Raw genomic sequence first — 23,130 nt, forward strand, 5'->3', positions numbered from 1 at the left:
CGGTGATGAGGGGAGGCCGCCGAGTTGGGGGACCAGACCAATGTATTTGTGGGGCATATGAGGCTAGTTCATCGTCCTATCCTGTGACACGGAGCATATAAATCACTCCAAAAGACATCGCCCTCGCATATCACTTCATATATTGAAGAGAGTCTGCAAGAGACTCGGGTGTTTTGCGTAGACGCGCGTCAGGGGCCCGCCGCGCCGGGTACTCCCCCTAGTCGGTGGTTGAGCTCAGGGCGGGGCTACGCGTGCGCGCGGCGGGCAGGGGGCGCGGAGACTCCCCTGAGCCGTGGTCGCGGCGGGAGACTGGGGCCCGGGAGGTGTCCTGGCGGGGAACTGTCGTGGTGCACCTCTACCCCGGCTTTGGGACCACGGCAGGTACGTCCCCGACCACGGCGCCGCCCGGGGCAGCGAGGCCTGGGTTCGCCCGAGGGATAGAGGAGGGCGGGCCGCCCGGGCCTCCCTGGAGTGGGGCGGAGAGTGCGTTCCCCCTTTACTCAGCGCTTCGGGTCAGCTCGAGGGGCTGGGGCGCGGCCCCTTCCCCTCAGGTCCCTCCGCCCGCAATTTCCTCGACTTTAAAGTGGGGTAGTGATTAAATGAGAGCGTGCGTGTGAACGTTTGTTCACAACCGTTAGTTGAGTCCCATGGCTTTACCTGCGCGGCCCGTGCTTGATTGGCCCTTAATCCTGAGACGCTGGTGTCCCCTTGGGAGTCTGGCAAGAACCAAAGAACCCTTACCTTCTTGTTAGAATTAGCATAAGATAGTGTATTTTATGGCCCTTTGCAAACTGTAAAGTGTTGCACAAAGGCAAGTGATTATTATTCTCAGAAGACAGGAGTGGGAAAGCACTTTCACCGCTTTCCCACTGTGTAGTTTGGGACAGGTTACTGAACTTCTCCAGGCCACAGAATTTTTTCTCTGTGGATGGACACCTACTTCTCAGAGTTGTTGTGAGGCTCACACGCCACCTTATTTTATAAACCTTTAAAACACTAAGCAACCTGAGAGTTACTACTGTTATTACTGTACTGTTATTGTCCCTGATTACAAAAGAAAGAATCCGGGAATAAAACTTCCTCTCCAGAGAGGAAGTGCTGGGGTCTCCCTGTAGGTTGAGTAGCACAGTGATGACTGGAACTCATGAGCTGTCCCTTCACATCTTCTAGATTTTGCTCTCTCTCCTCAGGAAGTGTCATCGGAAAGAAGCTGCCTTGGGCCAAAGGGCAGCTGGGTCCCTCCGGCCCACACTAATTAATGCCTCAGAGTTCTAGCATCTCAGCCAGAGTTGTTTATGGATTATTGGATCTGCCTTAAAAGGCAGCTAGCCCAGACCCCTCCTTTTCCTCATCTGTAATATATGGATGGAAATTCTTCGTTAAAGGATTATGAGAATTAACGAGATCATGAGTGAAGTGCCCCAATTAAAAGCCAGAGAAATAAAGTGACTTGACAAGGTTTAGCAAGCACTAAAGGGGCAGCGCCTAGCCTAGAACCTGATTAGGTGGTGTGTCAGGCATGATGCTCTTAGCATAATCCAGGGCTTTGGCAGGAACAGCTTGGCTTATTTTTCCTTTTTCAAAGGTCTCCAGGTATTTGGAGGGGCAGGTCTGCTTTTTATCTGTTTTTTTTTTTTTTTTCCTTGTTTGGTTGCTTTTTTCTTTTTATATAAGTAATACCCCATATTATCACTGTAATAAATTCATTAAATACAGAAGTATATTTTCTTAATATACAGTGATTTTTACATTGTATTTTACCATATGATTTTGCCGCTGTTGGACCATTTTTTAGATTCAGTCTTCCAACTATCCTTCTCATATTCAACTAATCTGAACACTGGTGTACCCTTCCATATCTGTTGATATTTTTTTATATACACATATAAATTCTTGCTTTTTTCTTACTGACTTCTCATATGGTATTTTGCCATACACGTTGTTGTACCATTTGCTTTCTTAATGTTAGAGTGTGTGTTGGAGATCTTTTTGGGTCAGCCTATATAGAGCTCTATTGTTTTTAAATGGCTTAGTATTATAGGGATGTACCACAGTTTACTTGGCTACACCAATCATTGGTAGACATTTTGGATTGCTTCTCACTTTTCACTACTATCAACAAGGTAATAAATTTGTGTGAACATATGCAAGTGTTTCTGGAGGACACATTTCTAGAAGTGGATTTGCTGGCCAAAAATATGTGCATTTAAACTTTCACTAGTTTTTTCCTAACTACCCTCAAAGGAATTATAATATTTTATATTTCCACCCGTGGTAAATAAAGTATCTTTTTCTTTACTGTGTCAGGGGTCCCCAATTCCATCCCCAGGTTCTGTGATTTACTAGGACTCACAGCACTCAGCATATAGTAATCGTCATGGCTGTGATTTATCACAGCAAACGGATACAAGTCAAAATCAGCAAAGGGAAAAGGAACTTTGGGCAAAGTCCAGAGGAAACCATGCACAAGCTTCCAAGAGTCTTCTCCCAGTGAGTCACATAGGACATACTTAATTCTTCCAGCAATGAGTTGTGATAATGTGTAAACTGTTGTGTACCAGGAACACTCATTAGAGACTCAGTGCCAAGAGTTTTTCCTGGGTGGTCACTTAGGTACCTACTGTCTGGCCTCTACCAAGATTCTGGACCCCCAGAAGGAAAGCAGGTGTTCAACATAAACTATGTTGTTTAAACAGACAGTTTAGGCACAGTGACCACTCTTACCAATTCTGGGAATGGTGGGAACCTTCCTGAAATCTCAGTTCCCAAAGGCCAGCCTTGTAAGCAGGTTTTTCTAAGGAGAGCAGTCTAGAGACCTGCTAGATTAGCTCTTTTCTGCACACCCACACCTTCACCAGCGTTGGATATTGCCCATCTTTTACGTTTTTGCCAATATGATAGGTGAAAATGCTTCTTTTTATAATGTGCCCCACAAATTAATATAAGGGCAATTTGATAAGTACCTTTAGCCAACTGATCAGGGAATCTCAGACTTGGACAGTACAAATCCTTATCTAATACATGATGACAACACAAAGTCTTTATCCCTTGCTTACCTACTTGGAGGTGGCAAATGGCGAGGTTGTTGTCGCTCCTCCTGATACAGCCCTTTTCATCTTTGGCCGAGGCAGCTCTGAATGTCGGAAAGTTCTTCAGGGGGTGGTATGGTACTGAGGAAGAAAAATGGACTTAGTCAGATGATCTGGCTTAGCTCCTTTACTCACTAGCTGTGGACCTTGGGCAAATCGGTTAACTTCTCCTAGCCCTGTGTTCCTCATCTTTACTATGGGTGGGAAAATTCCTGCCTTGCAGGGTTGCTGCAAGGAATAAAAGAAATAAGAAATATTTCAGAAATATGAAATATCAGATCCAACCCTAGTGGGTATGCAGAAAATTAATTTTTTTTTTAAGATTTATTTTTTATTTATTTCACTCCCCTTTCCCCCTCCTAGTTGTATGCTCTCTGTGTCCATTCGCTGTGTGTTCTTCTGTGACCGCTTCTATCCTTATCAGTGGCACCAGGAATCTGTGTTTTTTTTGTTGTGTCATCTTGCTGCTTCAGCTCTCTGTGTGTGCGGTACCATTCTTGAGCAGGCTGCACTTTCTTTTGCGCTGGGTGGCTCTCCTTATGGTGCACACTCCTTGTGCATGGGGCTTCCCTACACGGGGAGCACCCCTGTGTGGGGGACACCCCTGTGTGGCACAGCACTCCTTGCGTGCATCAGCACTGCACATGGGCCAGCCCCACACGGGTCAAGGAGGCCCAGGGTTTGAACTGAGGACCTCTAATGTGGTAGGTGGATGCCCTATCTGTTGGGCCAAGTCTACTTCCCAGAAATTTCATTCTTGATACTTTACCTTTTCTTCTTTGAGGTGAAATCTTTCTTCCTGGATATTCCCATTTTACTCTTGTCTGTCCCTTACAGACTTGAATGAGATTAATTCTCTTCCCTCTTCCACACAACCACCCTTTTTCTTTTTCTCTTTTCCAGCAGAAACAGTGGCAGGGTCTTCCACTATGTTTTGGATGAATAGTGGCACAGCTTCAAACCCCCTCCACATCCTGGTCCCAACCCTTGCCCCCTCCATAACCCAGCTGGAAGCATTCTGGTTTGCCCAAGCTCTCAAGTGTTGTGCCTAGGCCCAAACATGTTTTTAATTACAAACACACCTATCTGTAAAATATGAGCACCTTCTCCAGTATCATACCTATTTGTTATTTATTTGCAAAGCATATATATTATATATTACATATTATATATTATAAAACCTCAAAAGGGGCTTCTAAATTTTTATCATTACTTTTAGTGAAATTAACTTCCACATCACTGAAAACAGCACAGAATTTTTTTTCATGTTCTTGTTAGATACATAGTTTACTAATTGTGATGAATTCTTACTGAGTTCTCTTTTTTTAAAATAGATTTTATTTATTCCCTTGCCTGCCCCCCCACTCCCATTGTTTGTGATTCCTTTCTGCTTACTGACTGCTCTGTGTCCATTCGCTGTGTGCTCTCTGTGTCTGCTCATCTTGTCTTTAGGAGGCACCAGGAGCCAAACCTGGACCTCCCATGTGGGAGAGGCACTCAGTCGCTTGCGCCACCTCAGCTCCCTGCTTTGTTGTGTCTTTCATTGTCTTCCCTCTTTGTATCTCCTTGTTGTGTCATCTTGTTGTATCAGCTCGTCTTGCCTACCAGTCGTATCAGCTTGCTGTCTTGCTCATCTTCTCCAGGAGCCACTGGGAACCGAACCACGGACCTTCCAAGTGGTAGGCGGGAACTCAATCACTTGAGCCACATCTGCTTCCCCTGAGTTATGTTTAAATGATAGTTGATATAAAATCTTGTTTCAAAAAGTATTGAGAATTTTTTTTGTTAATATCTTGTCAGGATTAACTCATGCTGTTTTTTATCTCAATATGGCAAAGGAAGACTGACTAGGAGTGGGAAAGGTGTGAGTCTGTCATTTTCTTTTTGCTCAGTTGTACTTTCATTGTTATTTTCAGTCTACAATTTCTTAATCTACTTGTATATTATAAGTTATTAGGTTGGTGCAAAAGGAACTGCAGTTTCAGCCTGTGAATTTTAAATTATTATAGCTAGGCTCAAACACATCTTTTATTAATCAAAATAGGAACCATTACAATGAACACATTTTTGCCAATGAGAAATAAGTTTTCTTATTCCTGTAGCATAAAAATCCATGCTTCAGGATTTGATGAACTCTTGGAAAGCATTTTCTGCATCTTGCTGGCTGTGGAAGCGTTTTCCCTGCAAAAAGTTGTCAAAGTGCTTGAAGTGGTAGTCGGTTGGCAAGAAGTCAGGCAAATATGGTGGATGAGGCAAAACTTCACAACACAATTCTTTAAACTTTTGAAGTGTTGGTTGTGCAATGTGCCATCAGGCATTGTCGTGAACAATTGGGCCCTTTCTGTTGACAGTGGCAGGTGCAGGCTTTGCAGGGTTCGGTGCATCTCAGATGTAATGGTTTCACCGGGATTCAGAAAACTAGTGGCAGCAGACCACCAAAGAGTGACCATGACCTTTTTTTGGTGCAAGTTTAGCTTTGGAAAGTGCTTTGGAGCTTCTTCTTGGTCCAACAACTGAGCTGGTCGTTGCAGGTTGTCGAATAAAATCCACTTTTTGCACATCACAATCCAATTGAGAAATGGTTCGTTGTTGTTGTGTAAAATAAGAGAAGATGACACTTCAAAACAAAAATTTTTTAGATTGTTGGTCAGCTCATGAGGCACCCACTTATTGAACTTTTTCACCTTTCCAATTTGTTTCAAATGTTGAACGACTGTAGAATGGTCGTCATTGAGTTTTTCAGCAACTTCTTGTGTAGTTTAAGAGGATCAGCTTTGATGTTACTCTCAAATGGTCATTGTCAACTTCCAAGGGCCGGCCTGTATACTCCTCATCTTCAAGGCTCTAGTCTGCTTTGCAAAACTTGAACCACCACTGCACTACGTGTTCGTTAGCAGTTCCTGGCCAAATGCATTGTTGATGTTGTAAGTTGTCTCTGCTGCTTTATGACCCATTTTGAACTCAAATAAGAAAATGGCTTGAATTTGCTTTTTGTCTAGCATCATTTCCAAAGTCTAAAATAAATATAGGGAAGTGGATGTGGCTTAACTCATAGAGCATCCTCCTACCACATGGGAGGTCCAGGGTTCAAACCCAGGCCTTCCTGGCCCGTGTGGTGAGCTGGCCCATATGCAGTGCTGCCACGCCCAAGGAATGCCATACCATGCAGGGGTGTCCCCCACATGGGGGAACCCCACGCGCAAGGAGTGTGCCCTGCAAGGAGAGTCACTCCATGTGAAAAACACAGCGCACGCAGGAGTGGCGCTGCACACACGGAGAGCTGGTGCAGCAAGATGACGCAACAAAAAAGAGACACAGATTCCCATGCCGCCTGACAAGAATGCAGGCGGACACAGAAGAACACACAGCAAATGGACACAAGAGAGTACACAGTGGGGGCGGGGGGGGGGGGGGAGGAAGGGAAGAGTAAAAAAAAAAACAACTAAAAAATGCTAAAGAATATTTTTTAAAAAATAATAAAATAAATATAAACTAAACAGCAGTAATAAGTCATTAGCAAAAAATAATAAAGCAAGAAATACACATTAAATGATGTGTAACATAACTACATTTATCTAAGAATGTATGCCAATATCAAACAGCAAATTTCAACAATGCAAAACTGCAATTATTTTTGTACCATTCTACTAGAATTGGGTGACATATGGAAAAAATAAATCCCAATTCTGTCTCACACCATTTGAAAAGTTAATTCCAGGTAAATCTTTGTCCTAAATGTGAAAGCTAAAACAAGAAAATTTGTAGGCGTTAACATATGATATCATCATGACCTTGGGGTAAATAAAAATGTCTTAAATAGGACACAAAAACACTAATCACTTAAAAAAAGAGAAAAATTGGATTTCATTAAAACCAAGAACTTCTTTAATCACAAGAAAGCAAAAAGGCAAGTCCCAGATGGGGAGAAGATATTTTCAGAACTATACATATATGCAGCAAAAAATATCCATCAGGAAGTGGCTGTGGCTCAATCATTTGGGCTACCGTCTACAATATGGGAGGCACTGGATTTGTGTCTGGGACCTCCTTGTGAAGGCAGGCTTGCCTGCATGCCACAGAGTGCCACCTGGCCCGCAGACGTAGCAGAGAGCCAACTCAGCAAGGTAGCACAACAAAAACAGGGAGACAAGCAAAAACACAGAAGAGCACACAGTGAATGGACCATGCAGCATGCAAAAAGCTACAAAGGTGGGGCGGGGGGGGGGGGGTAAAAAAAAAAGTAAAGGATAAATGACACACAAAAAACAAACTATCCGTCATACAGAAATAACCCAATAAAAAGAGAATCCAATAGAAAAATGGCAAAAGTCTTGAACAAGTATGTCACAAGAGAGGGTATCCAGATAACCAATGAGTAAATGAAAAGGTACTCAATTTAATTAGCTATTGGAGGAAAATCAAATTAAAAACATAATATAATACCACTATATACCGACCAGAATGGTTACAATAAAAAAGACAGAAAATACCAAATGTTGACAAGGATATAGAGCAACAGGATCTCTTATACATTGCTGATGAGAGACTACAATCGTATGACCACTTTGGAAAAATGGTTGGCAGTGTCTTTGTTTGCCACAGGGCTGCCAATGCAAAGTCCCAGAAATGGGTTGGCATTTATAATGGGAATTTTAGTATGGGAAAGTCTTACAGATCTGAGGCCATGAAATGTCCAAATCAAGGCACCATCAGAGATGCTTTCTCACCAAAGTCAGCTACTGGTGTTACTGACATCCTGCCACATTGCGAGGCAAGATGGTGGCCAATCTCTGCTGAGGTCCCTGCCTTCCCCTCAAGGCTCACTCTCTCCCAGAGCTCAGCTGTGGGCACTCAGGCATATGGCTCATCTCTTCAGCTCATGGGCCCAGCCTCTTGGGGGCGCTGTGCCTCAACTTCAGCTGCAAGCAATCTTTGAGTCTTCTCTCACATAGCAGGATCAAAATGGTGACTTCCTTTCTCTGTGTATTCCTTCTCTGTATCCATTTATATAAGGCTCCAGTAAGTGGGCGAAGACATAACCTGAGTCACACCTCCTCCCTCACATAGTCCAATGAGAAGTGATCTCATCAAGGTCTCTTAACCACATCTAATGCAATCAAAAGGTTTCACACCCACAGGAATGGATTAGTTCAAAAACACAATTTTTTGTGTGTGTGTGGGGGGTGGTTCACCAAATTTTAAACTGTCACAGGCAGTACCTGTTAAAGTTGAATATATGAATGCTCTGTAACTCAAAATATATGTGTGTATACTGAAAAATATATGTGTGTATACTGACGTAGTTATCCAAGCATGTTCTCAGCAGCATTATTTATGATAGCCAAAAACTGGAAACAATCCAAATGTCCATCATCAGTAGAGTAGATAAATAAATGATGATATAGTCATACAATAGGATATTATTCAGCAATGTGAGCAAACAACTATAACTACACACAACAATATGGATAAAATTCACATACATGTTAATGAAAGAAGACATGTGCAAGAGGATACTGTTTGAGTCTATGGACATAAAGTTGTGGGTGAGGCTTGTGGGGTGTGGGATGTTCTGTTTCCTGATCTGGAGGGTGCTTATTCAGGTGTGTAGCGTAGTAAAAACTCTTCAAGCCACATATTTAGAATCTGTGCATATCTCTGTGTGTATGTTATACTTAAATAAAAAATTTATCTACGTCTCCCCCCAAAAAAAATTATGCCATTAAATTGGATGATGCCATTAAATTGACTTAACTGAGCCTATATGAATTGCAATAGGTTGCAATATGCTGAAAGTGAGGCTACTGTCAGCTCTGCCCTGTTGTGGACATCCCCTTTCCTCAGGACACCTATACCATTCAGGACAGGTGACTTTCTGACTTATGGATTCTTTAAAATGTAGTATATTGGGAAGCAGATGTAACTCGAGTGAGAGAGCTTCTGCCTACCATATGGGAGGACCTAGGCTCGATTCCTGGGACCTCCTGGTGAAAAAGAAGAAGAGAAAGCATGCCTGCGCATTGAGCCAGTACCCGCATGAGTGCCCGTGTGGTGAGCCAGTGCCCGCACAAGTGAGTCATGCAGCAAGATGATGACGCATCAGAAGAGAAGAGTCAGGGTGAAGCACAGCAGAAACCAGGAGGTGGCACAATTGACAGGGAACCTCTCTCCACATCAGAGGTCTCCGGGATCGAATCCCGTGAATCCTGGAGGAGAGGAAATGAGAAGACACAGACAGCAAAAACAACAGGGCGGGAGGAGGAGAATGGGGGAAAATAAATAAATATAAATCTTTTTAAAAATAAATGAAATGTAGTATATGCAGAGGCTGTTGGGTTTATCAGGTGTGTTTCTTGCTCGTGTACAGGAATGAGGAAGGATTGTGTTTCTTGCTCTAGGCTGTAAATCTAGCGGTGCCAACTAGTGACAGAACTTAAGACAGGCAATTAGGCATGCTATAGTGGTGAACATAAACTGCAGAGCCAGACAGACCTGGCTCCATACTATCACCCATTTCTGACTTCAGTTTTTCCAAATATCATTTTTCAGATGGGGATAGTAATAGGCACTATTCAAAGAGTGGTTTTGAGAATTAAATGAGATTTTATGCAAAGGCCTTAGCTGACTACCTGACACATAATAGGTATTCAACACATGGAAGTTATCATCAGGAATTGTTAGTAGGCACCTGACAAAATGTTTACATGATTTGACAACAATAGCATAAGGTCACTATTCCAGTGTTTACATCCCTGGCTTTTTTTGCCCTAGGAGAAGGGAGCATTAACCTTTTCTTCATTAGGCCAAAGATGCCTCTCTTTGGGAATACGTTCAGTCCGAAGAAGACACCTCCTCGGAAATCAGCTTCTCTCTCCAACCTGCATTCTGTAAGTGTCGGTCTTGGGGTCAGCATATTGCACAGCGTGCCTGAAGCATCAGGCCTGGTCTCTGATGGGAACTGAGGTTCTCAGAGTCATCATCTTAGGAGGGAGTCCTTTTAATTCATATTGCTATCGCTAAAAACATTTTTGAACCCCTATTTAGGAATTATTATCAGATAATATTCAAGAACTAATATATCAATCTCATTATGGCTTTTTGCCCCAAATAATATGACCCAATTTGACCTCCACTTAATGTCCAAGACTTATCCAGGAATTAATTTTAGTCACTTACCAAGTATCAGATTCATTCTCAAAGGGTAATGGTTTACCAGCATTAATGGCACTCAAAGGGCCATGTCACAGCTCCAAGGGAGTTTTCAAAGATGTTTAGAATGATGGCAATAGCATTGGAATAAATGATAATCTTCCAAAGTGATATACTCCCAGTTTGAATGAATAAGTGTAAATAATTATATTACTTAAAGTTGGACCACATGGAAATCGTTTCCATTCCCAGCTATAAAATGTCTGCTCTTCCCCTGCCAACACACAAATCTACACAGATCTCCCGCACACGCAACCCCAGTCATCTTTTCTGCTCGGGTCATCAGAGACTTAGTCTTGGCTTCCTCTCCACTGTAACCCTCCCTGCCATTGCTGGCTCTCATGTACCTAAGCTGTAAGTCCAAACCCAGAATTCATGCCTCCTGATTTCCCTTATCTTTTCTGACAGAGCTGGTTGTGAGGAAAAGCACTGACCCAGGCTTTGGGATCTTTGAGCCCATTGTCTCTTGTCCCCAGCTAGAGTCTTGGAGGGGACACCCCACTGTGGCCAGGGTTGGGTACTCTGGGAAATAGGCCAGGCAGAGGCCCAGGAGCTCAGTTGTCCGTGCCCACGGGCCTAAAGGCTCCCTTTCCTTCTGCCAGGCACCAAGAAGCATGTGTATCTGACAGTCTCTCTGGGACTTCCCTGGTCCTGACCACCTGGGGTTATGAGCAGCAGCATATTTATGTGACACCTGTCTCTGACTGTGACTTGAAGTCAGTCCTCCCTACAGCGTTTTATAGAGACCAACAGGGTTATAAGATGTAGGGAAAAAACATGCACAGTGCTTTGTATAGTAAGCAGCGAGTTTTCATAGCTTCCCAGTACTACGGGTTAAGGTCACCAATCTTTTTCTTTTTTTTTTTTTTTTTTTTTTTTTTTTTAATTTTTTAATTTTTTATTGACTTTGTAATAATATTACATTAAAAATATATATGTGAGGTCCCATTCAACCCCACCCCCCCACCCCCCCTCTCCCCCCCCCCCAACAACACTCGTTCCCATCATCATGACACATCCATTGGATTTGGTAAGTACATCTTTGGGCACCTCTGCACCTCATATACATTGGTTCACATCATGGCCCATACTCTCCTCTATTCCATCATGTAGGCCCTGTGAGGATTTACAATGTCCGGTGATTACCTCTGAAGCACCATCCAGGGCAGCTCCATGTCCCGAAGACGCCTCCACCTCTCATCTCTTCCTGCCTTTCCCCATACCCTTTGTCCATTATGTCCACTTTTCCCAATCCAATGCCACCTCTTCTATGTGGACACTGGATTGGTTGTGTCCATTGCACCTTTATGTCAAGAGGAGGCTCAGATTCCACCTGGATGCTGGATGCAATCCTCCCATTTTCAGTTGTAATCACTCTAGGCTCCATGGTGTGGTGGTTGTCCTTCTTCACCTCCATCTTAGCTGAGTGTGGTAAGTCCAATAAATCAGATTGTAGGTGCTGGAGTCTGTTGAGGCTCAGGATCTGGCTATCACATTGTCAGTCCAGAGATTCAAATCCCCTAAATATATCTTAAACCCCAACATTAACTGCACCTCCAGCACATTAGCATGAAAGTCTTATGAAGGGAGATCCCATCTGAGTCCAGATTCATCACACATAAACACCATTTCCAAAGAGGGGCCATCTGCCCTGGTAGTTAACCCCATCGGCCATGACCATAACTCCCATGGGTCTCTTTAGCCCTCAAAGGAACCAATATCTGGGGGTTGTATCTGCTTTATCTGTCTCTCTGACTCTGCTCAGTTGTGCATGAGGGCAAACCTTCTGCCAGCCTCCAGACTCTTTTTTAGAAACTCGTAGCCATATAAACTCATTTCTCCTTTCCATTTCCCCCTTACTTTAGGTCAAACAGCATTTTAAAGTCATGGTATTTTATGTAGACATGGACTTTTTCTTTTTTTTTAAAAGATTTATTTATTTTATTTATTTCTCTCCCCTTCCCCCCCACCCCAATTGTCTGTTCTCTGTGTCTATTTGCTGTGTGTTCTTCTTTGTCCGCTTCTGTTGTCAGCGGCATGGGAATCTGTTTCTTTTTGTTGTGTCATCTTGCTGTGTCAGCTCTCCGTGTGTACAGCGCCATTCCTGGGAAGGCTGCACTTTCTTTCGCGCTGGGCAGCTCTCCTTACGGGGCACACTCCTTGTGCGTGGGGCTCCCCTGCGCGGGGGACACTCCTTGCGCACATCAGCACTGCGCACGGGCCAGCTCCACACGGGTCAAGGAGGCCTGGGGTTTGAACCACGGACCTCCCATGTGGTAGACGGACACCCTAACCACTGGGCCAAGTCCGCTTCCCAAGGTCACCAATCTTGAGTGCAGCACATTGCCATCTACACAGCCTCATCCCAGCTTTCCGTACTGCCCTTGCCCTCTACACATCTTATGCTCCAGCCCCACGAGTGTCACACTCCATTGCTTCTGTGCATGCTAGTCTCTCTGCCCAGAATGCTCTTCCCTATTCATTAATTCAAGAGATAATAATTGATAACCTGCTATATGTCAGTAACTCTTCTAAGCACTGGGTATAGAGAAGTGGGTTAAGGCGAGAAGAGGAAAAATCTAGTCCCCAAATTTACAGAGCATGTATTTTAATTGGGGGAGACAGAAAATAATCACGTAAACATAATCAGAGGGTAAAAAGTGCCCCAGAGAAAATCAAAGCCGAGACTGGGAATAGGGCATGGGAGGGCCATGTGCGGGGGCGGGGGCAGTTATAATTTTAACTGGGATGGTCAGGGAAGGCCCTGGGGAGAAGGGCCTTTGCAGGGGTGAAAGTTCCTCCAGGGCAGAGATAGTTGTATTTATCTCTGTACGCCTAGTGCCTAGTCCTGACTCAGGGTGGGCGGGCAGTGATTTGCATAAATGAATATAAAAATGACATCATCACACATGAAAAGCAACTATCAATTGGGCTTTAGAATTTTTTGTCCTTTGCATTACATGTGTAGCTCTGTAAAAAATTACACTTAGAAAAGGATTTTTTTACCTTATTAAAAATTTGCAATATTTAACTGTAAGTTCCCAGTATATATAAAATAATTCAATTTACAAACTTCAATAAGGATTTTTTTACCTTATTAAAAATTTGCAATATTTAACTGTAAGTTCCCAGTATATATAAAATAATTCAATTTACAAACTTCAATACATAGAGCTTTATAGGAAAGCATCAAGTATATAAAGTGGTACATTTCTTCTCATGTAGTTTAAGCATTTTTGTTATGTATTATCTGATTTTTTGACCCTTTAAAAAATTTAAGTGTGCAACCTGATGATTAGAGAAAAGAGATGAATTCTTGAGATCATACAGTTAGTGAAAAAGGAGCTGGGTCCAGAACCCTGATATCCTACGGCCTTGTGAAGCCATCATGCACTGTTTCATCCACAGTTGGATCGGTCAACACGGGAGGTTGAGCTGGGCCTTGACTATGGAACGCCCACCATGAATCTGGCAGGGCAAAGCCTGAAGTTTGAGAATGGCCAGTGGATAGCAGGTGGGCTACCTTTCCTGCCCTTTTGTCAAAAAACACTATGGGACAAAATCCCCCTTGTAACCACTGGTTCTTTCCTTCCTCCAGAGACAGGGATCAGTGGGGGCGTGGACCGGAGAGAAGCTCAGCGCCTTCGTAGGCGGAACCAGCAGTTGGAAGAAGAGAACAATCTCTTGAGGCTCAAAGTGGACATCCTGTTGGACATGGTAAGGAAGGTGATGGGGAAAGGAGGCCTAGGATTTCCTTTTGGGGGTGGCTCCATCTCAAGTCATTTAATTCAGCCAATGTCTTTGGAGGCCAGTTTGCCTGGGTAACTGTGCTTTGTATCCAAAGATACAAGACCAATAAGGTGCAGTCCCTACCCTCAGGGGCCACTGTCTAGAGGGAAAGCCAGTGAGCATGGTAAACGAATCATAGTGCCTTGCCAGGAGGTCAGCAGTCAGGGTCTGTGCATGGCTGGCATCAGCACTTGAGAGAGAGAATTAATTCTGCCAAGTCAGGAGGGCTTCTATGGTAGCTTAGAGCTCAGGACCTCAGAAAAACATCTTGTTAATCTTAATCCTTTCCTGTGGATGTGAACCTATTGTAAATAAGACCTTTGGATGAGATGACTTCAAAATGTGGCCCATCTGAATCAGGATGGGTCTTAATCCTATTACTGCAGGCCTTAGAGGGAAGGCCACACACAGAGAGAAAGCCACAGGGAGCTGCCAGAAACCGAAAGTCAACGGAACCCAGAGAACCCAGGAGTGGCCTCCATGTGCATCACCATGTGATAGAAAAGCCAGGGACCAAGGATCACTGGCAGCCAGCCCCAGAACCCCACAGTCTTTGAGGAGAAAGCACCGCCTTGATGGTGCCTTGATTTTGGACTTCTCCTAGCCTCAAAACCATGAGCCGGACTTACCACACTCAGCTAAGATGGAGTTGAAGAAGGACAACCACCACGCCATGGAGCCTAGAGTGATTACAACTGAAAGTGGGAGGATTGCATCCAGCATCCATGTGGAATCTGAGCCTCCTCTTGACATAGAGGTGCAATGGACACAACCAATCCAATGTCCACATAGAAGAGATGGCATTGGATTGGGAAAAGTGGACATGGTGGCTGATGGGTATGGGGAAAGGCAGGAAGAGATGAGAGGTGGAGGCGTCTTTGGGATATGGAGTTGCCCTGGATGGTGCTTCAGAGGCAATCACCGGACATTGTAAATCCTCACAGGGCCCACTGGATGGAATGGAGGAGACTATGGGCCATGATGTGGACCATTGACTATGAGGTGCAGAGGTGCCCAAAGATGTACTTACCAAATCCAATGGATGTGTCATGATGATGGGAATGAGTGTTGCTGGGGGGGGGGGGGAGAGGTGGGGTGGGGGGGTGGGGTTGAATGGGACTTCACATATATATTTTTAATGTAATATTATTACAAAGTCAATAAATAAATTAAAAAAAAAAAAAAAAAACCATGAGCCAGTAAATTCCTCTTATTTAAGCCAAACCATTGCATGGTATTTGATTTAGCAGCCAGGAAACTAAAACAGCTTCCCAAAGGAAGGGATAGTTGAGCTGCATTTTGAAAGCTAAAGGCAGGAATGGAGGTTGGAATGAGGGCCATCATTGTTTGTCAGAGCTGCTGTCATAAATACTGTACAATGGATTGGTTTGAACATTGGAAATTTATTGGCTCACTGTTTTGAGGCTAGAATAAAATCAAGATATCAGTAAGGCTTTCTTTCTCACCAAAAAACTACAGTGTTCTGACACTGTCTCCCAATAGTTCTTGGGGTTCCTTCTGCTTGTGTTTCAGCCTCCTGTCACATGGCCATGTCCTTGTCCTCTTTATAAGGCTTCTAATAACCTGGATTAAGGTCCCTCTCATGCAGTTGGGCCACACCTTAACTGAAAATAATATTTGCAAGAGGTCCTTTTTCCAGTGGGTTCATACCCACAGGAATGTGGATTTAGATGAAGAACATTTTTTTTCTGGGGTCCATAATTCAATCTGCCACAAAAGCATTCCCGAAAGAGGGACCTGAAAATGTCCCACAACAAGTAGGCAAGACTCTGTACCCAGCACAGACCTACTGAAGAGCATACTGTGCCTGCCTATCAGATTTTTGTGGCTATTAAACATCCAGCGACCTGTGGGCCTGGTGGTACCTGTTGTCTTAGTTTGTTAAAGCTGCCAGTGCAAAATTAACAGAAAGGTGCCAGCTTTTTAAAGGGAATTATTTTTTTAGGGTAAAAGTTATAGTTCCAATGAAATGTCCAAATTAAGGCATCATCAGAGATGCTTCCTCACCAAAGGCTGGCTGCTGTTAGATTCTGGAGTCCTGAAGTCCTCTCTCTCACGTCACAGGGTCAAAATGGGGTTTCCTTTCTCTCTATTTCTGCTTCCAGTTCTCAGTTTATATAAGACCCCAGCAAGAGGGCAGAGACCCAACCAGGATCTCACTTCATTGACATAGTTCAATTAAAGGCCCTAAAGTGACCTAATCAAGTAATCTACTCAAAGGTCCTTAACTGAATCTAATCAAAAGGCCCCATCTACACTGTGTTTATAGGCACAGATATGGCTTAGCTTAAGCATATAATTTTCTGGGATCCACAAAAGACAAACCAGGACACCTGTCAAGGTTCATGAAGAGGCAGGAGAGCATATGTTGAAATGGTTAAGAAAGTATTTTCTGGAACTAAAACTAAGCAGCTGGGATTACTAGCCCAGCTCCACTGATTGGCTAGCTGACTGGAGGCAAGCTACATAACTCCTCTGTGACTTAGTTTCTTCAGCAATAAAATGGGCATAATGGTAGTTTCCACCTTGTCGAGATGTTGCAAGGATTCATTAATTTGCTGCAGGGACTTGCACTTGGAATAGTGTCTTTCTTGCTCAGGAACACACTGTACTTTGGCAGTGTAGACCTCTACTTTAGAGAGTGATTCTCTGTCCCAATCTGTAGTGTCTTCCATCTTCTACTCTAATTTCCATGAGAAGATCCTGATAAAGAAAAGTAGCATTCTTTTAAAAGCACTTTCCCCCCTAATCACTATTATGTCAGCTGCAGCTCAAAAGCCACTTAGACACTAATCCTTTAGCCAGAGAAGCACTAGGATATGCTTTCTGAATCATCTCCAGCCTGCTCTCCACATGGTGGCACGCGGTAGTAGGTGATCAGAAATGTGGATATGGGAAGCGGATGTGGCTCAAGTGATAGGGTTTCTGCCTACCATATGGGAGGGCACAGGTTTGATCTCTGGGGCCTCCTGGTGAAAAAAAAAAGAAGAGAAAGCATACCTATGCAGTGAGCCAGTGCCCGCATGGTGAGCCAGTGCCTGTGCGGCAAGCCAGTGCCTGCGTGGCAAGCTGAGTGCCTGCACGGCGAGAGTGCCTGCAGTGAGCTAGTGCCCACACCAAGTGAGTCACACAGCAAGATGATGACACAACAAAAGAAAGACAAAGGGGAGAGTCAGGATGAAGCACAGCAGAATCCAGGAACTGCGGTGGCGCAGCTAACAGGGACCCTCTCTCCACATCAGAGGTCCCCAGGATCAAATCCCAGTGACTCCTAGAGGAGAAAAAATAAGAAGACCAAAAACAGAAATAGATACAAAGGATCACACAGCAAATGGATACAGACAGCAAAAACAGGGCAGGGGGATGGGGAGAAGAAAGGGGAGAAATAAAATAAATCTTAAAAAAAAAAGAAATGTGGGTAGAGTAGGCTGTGAAGGTTCTTAGGGGCCTTCTGGCCCTGGATCATCAGGTGGGCATGTTTGCCCACTTACAAAGGGTTTTCCCATTTGGAGGCTGACAGCATTAGAGAAATGCCAGGAGGCCGAATCAGCCCAGAATCATCCTCCTTTCTAATGGTCTGCTGCTTTACTTTCAGCTCTCTGAGACCACTGCTGAATCCCATTTAATGGAGAAGGAATTGGATGAACTGAAAAGTATCAACCGGAGGAGAAAATGAAGACTCCAAAGAGATTTGTTAGGAGAGTGGGGAGTATCCCAGTGATCAGAGGAGAAGGGTGTGACTGAGGTTATTTTTTAGCCAAACTAGTGGATTAGGTCCTGAGAGGAAGTATCATGAGAGGAAGTAGTGGGGTCAAAAGGCACTTGCACTGATGGGTTGTCAGTAGAAAGATGATAGTGTAATTGAGCAAACCAAGATGCCAGGCCAGGCCAGTAGCTGGGAATTGATTCTAGTTGCACTGGATAGGAATGCCAGTCGGTAAGCAAGACTTGAGGGACATCTGGGGGTGCCAGAATACAAATGCATATGTCCCAGACTCACAGCCATTGGACAGACACTGTCAGGAGAAGCAGCTAGAATTTATCCTACCATCCCTTAACATCGGTATTTGGGGTGTTCTGAGGAGGTCTGTGTCAGGGGTCTTGGGTGGCTTTCCTGGTTTGTTGTCCGTCATGCCACTCTCTCCCTGCTTTTAAAGAATTCTCATTCCCCAAATCCACAATCTCTTCTGACTTCACTTCCTCAGTAGCAAGCACCAGCATTCCATGGCAACACTGCTATTTGCCTGTTTACAGTATTTTTTTAAATTAAATTATGTTAAATGAATCTCTCTGGCGCCAAAGTGACTGAAAAAAGAAGCATTGATTCTTGAAGAAGCAAATGGAGCCTTGCATCGTGGCTTCTCCCAGCTCATCCAAAGACAGAGTTTTTAAGTTATGGGGGAATGTTGTCCTTACAGGAGTGTATTCCAGCTTCTGGGCCAGTACACAGGCTGACCTGGAGCAGAAACAATCCCTCCCTGCCCAGATTCCCCTCCCTTGTCCTTTGGTCACTGGCCCCCTGGCAACACCTGAGTGGTTGGGTAGAGGGCTGGATTCCTTGAGTTGGAATTTGTGCCTCAGTCAGTGTGAGCAGGACTCCTTTCACTGTAGAAGGAAGTCGGCTAAAGTTTTAAGAGGGACTCCAGCTCCCATAGCCAAGGGGCAGGGCACAGAGGATGGGGTCATGGAGTCCAGGGCTTTAGACTAAGGACAGCTACTATGGGCAGTGGTTTCTAAAATGCCTGTAATGTGTCTGGCACCAGCTCAGTACTTTGCACACAGCCTAGTTTCTTCCTTGCCTCAGGCTTGTGAAGCAGAGACTCACTGTGCCCAATTGCAGGTGGGGAAGTTGAAACTTTTATAGGGTCAGAAGGTGTCTGAAGAAATTGGAGAAGGATACACATATACATAGGGTGTAAATCTTCAGGTGCAGAGAATGGAGGCAACTAGGAGCTGGCTTATTCCTAGACTGGTATCATTGGCAGCCACTTATCAGGCACCCTGATGTCAGCCACCTGGTTCTGATTCTCTTGAATGTTCAGGTTTGTTCACATGATACCCATTTTATAGATGAAGGAACTCGCCCAACCAGAGGACACAGCCAGGAAGCAGCGGGAAGCATGGGGAGTACATTGGCTTGTCATAACACGGATCCTCCTCCCTGCCTCCACTGGCACGTGATGGGGCTGGAGCCAGGGGCCTACATAGCCCGCAGTATGTGGGACAGTTCTGCTACAAAGAGGAATAAGGAAAGCCATCAGAGAATGAGTAGAGGAGTGCCGTGATCGGACTGGTTTTTTAAGGCTCCCTGTGCCTGCTGTGTGGTGAGAACAGACTGAAGAGGCAATGTGGAGAAGGGTCAGGTTCTAGATGCAGACTGAAGGTGGAGCCCAGCGGTGTTTGCTGGTGGATTGTGCAGTGAGTCAAGGATAATCCTACCAGGGAGAGTCTCTAGGAGAAAAGGAAAAAAATCACCCGAATCTCACCACCCTGTTGCTCTCATGGGGTCCAACATCCCCTCCCTGCATATACTATGTAACTTCAAGATCTTACACCTTTCTAGTAAGCTCTATCAGGTTGTGGCTAAAATTCTTCCTTCTCAAAGCCTTTACTAGCCAAATCTATTTGTGTATGAGACACCCAAGTAAATTGTGCTCTCTACTTGTAATCACTCCAATTTTGTGAATTCTGTGCTGTCAGTCCAGGGATGGACTATCACTGAAGAGCTGAAATAGAAAGTTCAGAGGGCGTGAGGCAATAAGCAGAGGGAAGTGTAGTCTGAGTCCTAGCAAGGGGGTATAGGGAGGGGCTAATGCATCCTTTTCTTGGGTGAGACTTACAAGATTCTCAAAGGAATCCCACACCCCCCCAATAAGAATGACTATATTATCAGTTTTTCAAACTCTGACAGGACAGACAAGGAAAAGTGGAAACAGTAATGGACTTTGAGGGAATGGGGAAAGGAAGGTACTAGGTAGGAGGCCAGGGTACTAAAACACCCCTCCACCCTCCAAACAGGCTGCTGGCATGGGTGTCCCTGCCTGCTGGCACCCTTGCTTGTCCGCTTGTCCTTTTTTTTTTTTAAGGATTTATTTATTTCTCTCCCCTCCCTCCCCCTCCCCGGTTGTCTGTTTTCTATGTCTATTTGCTGCATCGTCTTTGTCCACTTCTGTTGTCAGCGGCACGGAAATCTGTGTTTCTTTTTGTTGCGTCATCTTGTGTCAGTTCTCCCTGTGTGTGGCACCATTCCTGGGCAGGCTGCACTTTCTTTCACACTGGGCGGCTTTCCTTACAGGGCGCACTCCTTGCGCGTGGGGCTCCCCTACGCGGGGGACACCCCTGCGTGGCAGGGCACTCCTTGCGTGCATTAGCACTGTGCGTGGGCCAGCTCCACACGGGTCAAGGAGGCCCGGGGTTTGAACCGCAGACCTCCCATGTGGTAGATGGACGCCCTAATCACTGGGCCAAGTCTGCCGCCCTGTCCGCTTGTCCTTTGATGGTGACTTCTGGCCTGGCACCAGACTCACCATATGCCATCTTTGCTGCTGAGCATTTCTCCTTGAAACCCTCAGGGGTGCTACCTTCCTCGGATTTCCCTCTCCCTCTGGCAGCTCCTTTTTTTTTTTTAAATACAGTTTTTTATCTTCTAAAAAAGACACTCAGATTGCATAAACGTTACATTAAAAATATAGAGGGTTCCCATCTGCCCCACTCCCTACCCCTTCCACATTTTCCCTCATTAACATCATCCTTCATTAGTATAGTGCATTTGTTAACAATTGGTGAACACATTTGGAGCATTGCCACTAAGCATGGATTATAGTTTACATTGTAGTTTACACTCTTTACCAAACAATTTTGTAAGTTATAGCAAGATATATAATGGCTTGTATCTGTCATTGCAATGTCAGGACAATTCCTAAGTCCTGAAAATGTCCCCATATTACACCTGTTTTTCCCTCTCCCTCCCCTCAGAACCTCCAGTGGCCACTGCCACTGCCACATAGATGATAAAAGTTCTTCCATTGCTAGAATCACAATAAGTCTATAGTAGAATACTGATAAGTCTGCTCTAGTCCATCGTTCATTCCCAGATCATGAGGATTCTAGGATGGTGATGCCCACTCCACCTCAAATTGACAGGGGGCTTAGATCCCATGGGGCAGATGGATGGGATTATCTTGCATTTGCAGACTCTATTCCTTGGGATGGTCATTGTCCATCATCTTGTTAGTTGTCCTGGGTGAGTCTGATGAACTGTAGGGCAGCTCCTTGAACCATGTGGGGTGGGAGGAAGAGGCTCCCCTTACCCCCGACCTTTAAATGTCTCATTTCACAGGGCTCTAGCCCCCATCTTCTGTTCTCACACTGCCTTGTCTTGATCATTTCATTACTCTCAAGGCTTTGAATCCTCTGTCACATGATTCCCAATATTTTTTTTATCCCTTTGCAATTGTATATAATTCTTTGAAAGAGCTCTTGGCCCTACACATAAGTGTTTTGTTTTTTTTTAAGAACAGACACCCCGGTTGTCTGTTCTCTGTGTCTATTTGTTGCGTCTTCTTTGTCCGCTTCTGTTGTTGTCAGCAGCACGGGAATCTGTGTTTCTTTTTGTTGTGTCATCTTTCTGCATCACCTCTCCGTGTGTGCGCCACCATTCTTAGGCAGGCTGCACTTTCTTTCGCACTGGGCGGCTCTCCTTACGGGGTGCACTCCTTGTGCATGGGGCTCCCCTATGTGGGGGACACCCTTGCGTGGCACGGCAGTCCTTGCGGGCAACAGCACTGCGCTTGGGCCAGCTGCACACAGGTCAAGGAGGCCTGGGATTTGAACTGCAGACCTCCCATGTGGTAGACAGACGCCCTAACCACTGGGCCAAGTCTGTCGCCAACATAAGTTTTTTTAAAAAATGTATTGCTTTTGTGCATATACACACAATTAATTGGTTAAGATTTTCCCAAAACTTCTTCCAATTAACATTGTACATTATTTTTCCATTTAGAGTCCAGGGCTTGGAATCACCGTCTGTACTTTCCTCCTAAGATTGCCCTCTCCACCTTCCAGTGTTGGTGCTCTAGCACTTTTAAAAAGAACCCATGAACTAAAAGCCATTGTTGTTAGCCTCTTAAGCTGCCTTTGCATTTTTGTAGAGCTCATCTACTTAAAACACTTAAATTTAACATAGAAACGAGCATAATTCATAAGTTGATGAATTGTTTAAAGAGAACATAGCTGTGTAAATACCACCCAGGTCAAGAAATAGAACTTTCCCAGCACCAGAAGCCAGTCTCTTGCCCCTTTCAAATATTACCTCCCCTCTCCTCCTCAAAGGTAATCACTATCCTGAATTGTCACCATAGATTGATTTTGTCTGTTTTGGGACTTTATATACATGGACTCATAAAGTAGGTATCATTTCAAGACCTGAAAACCTTATAGTCAGAGCTCCCCAATCTGAAGATAAAAAGCACTATATCAGGAGGAAGTGCAAGCCTCTTCCTCACCTCTGAAGTGTGTGAGCAGAGGACAGTGACTCATTGCCATGTCATCATGCATCAGATAAGGATTCTCTGATTCCATGGTCAGTTGGCTAAAGATATATTACATTACCCTTGTATCAACTAGTGGGGCACATTATACAGAGAAGTGTTTTTATCATATAGGCAAAAATTATGGTGAGGGTGTAGGGAAGGGACACTTTCATTTACTATTTTGAAAGTATACTTTAATTTTTTTGAGGGTTATTAGTTAATACCTAGAAACATATTAAATGCGCATACTTTTGGCCAGGACCACTTCTAGAAATTTATCTTCCAGAAATACTTGCAGCAACCCTGTACTGTGCTTCAGTTTCATCTGTAAAATGGGATACAGTGAACTGAGGATTGAATGAGTATATGTATATACAGGCACCTAAAAACCTAGAACAGTGCCCTGTATGTAAGTGGTCAATAAATGTTAGCTCTTACCTTTGTTTTAGTACATTGGGATTGTTTACTTGATGTTTTCTAAGATGACCGAT

At 44.3% G+C, this 23,130-nt stretch overlaps 1 protein-coding gene across 4 annotated transcripts; it reads left to right on the forward strand.

Annotated features, from left to right (window-relative positions):
- Window positions 1-241: 241 nt before the first annotated feature.
- Window positions 242-23,076, forward strand: CBY1 (chibby 1, beta catenin antagonist). Of its 4 annotated transcripts, none has more exons than XM_004447863.4 (5): window positions 242-381; window positions 9,892-9,976; window positions 13,707-13,812; window positions 13,897-14,015; window positions 17,704-23,076. In XM_004447863.4, the coding sequence occupies exons 2-5, from the start codon at window positions 9,899-9,901 to the stop codon at window positions 17,782-17,784; spliced, it is 384 nt and encodes a 127-aa protein (XP_004447920.1). In that variant the 5' UTR covers window positions 242-381; window positions 9,892-9,898; the 3' UTR covers window positions 17,785-23,076. The 4 variants fall into 4 exon arrangements, with proteins under 4 accessions (XP_004447920.1, XP_004447921.1, XP_071075168.1 ...); XM_004447864.5 differs by having other exon boundaries at window positions 251-381; window positions 9,861-9,976; window positions 17,704-21,598; XM_071219067.1 differs by lacking the exon at window positions 17,704-23,076 and adding an exon at window positions 14,692-15,141 and having other exon boundaries at window positions 269-381.
- The last annotated feature ends 54 nt before the right edge of the window (window positions 23,077-23,130 follow it).

Source organism: Dasypus novemcinctus, chromosome 12 (genome assembly GCF_030445035.2).
Source record: "Dasypus novemcinctus isolate mDasNov1 chromosome 12, mDasNov1.1.hap2, whole genome shotgun sequence".
Lineage (NCBI taxonomy): Eukaryota > Metazoa > Chordata > Mammalia > Cingulata > Dasypodidae > Dasypus > Dasypus novemcinctus.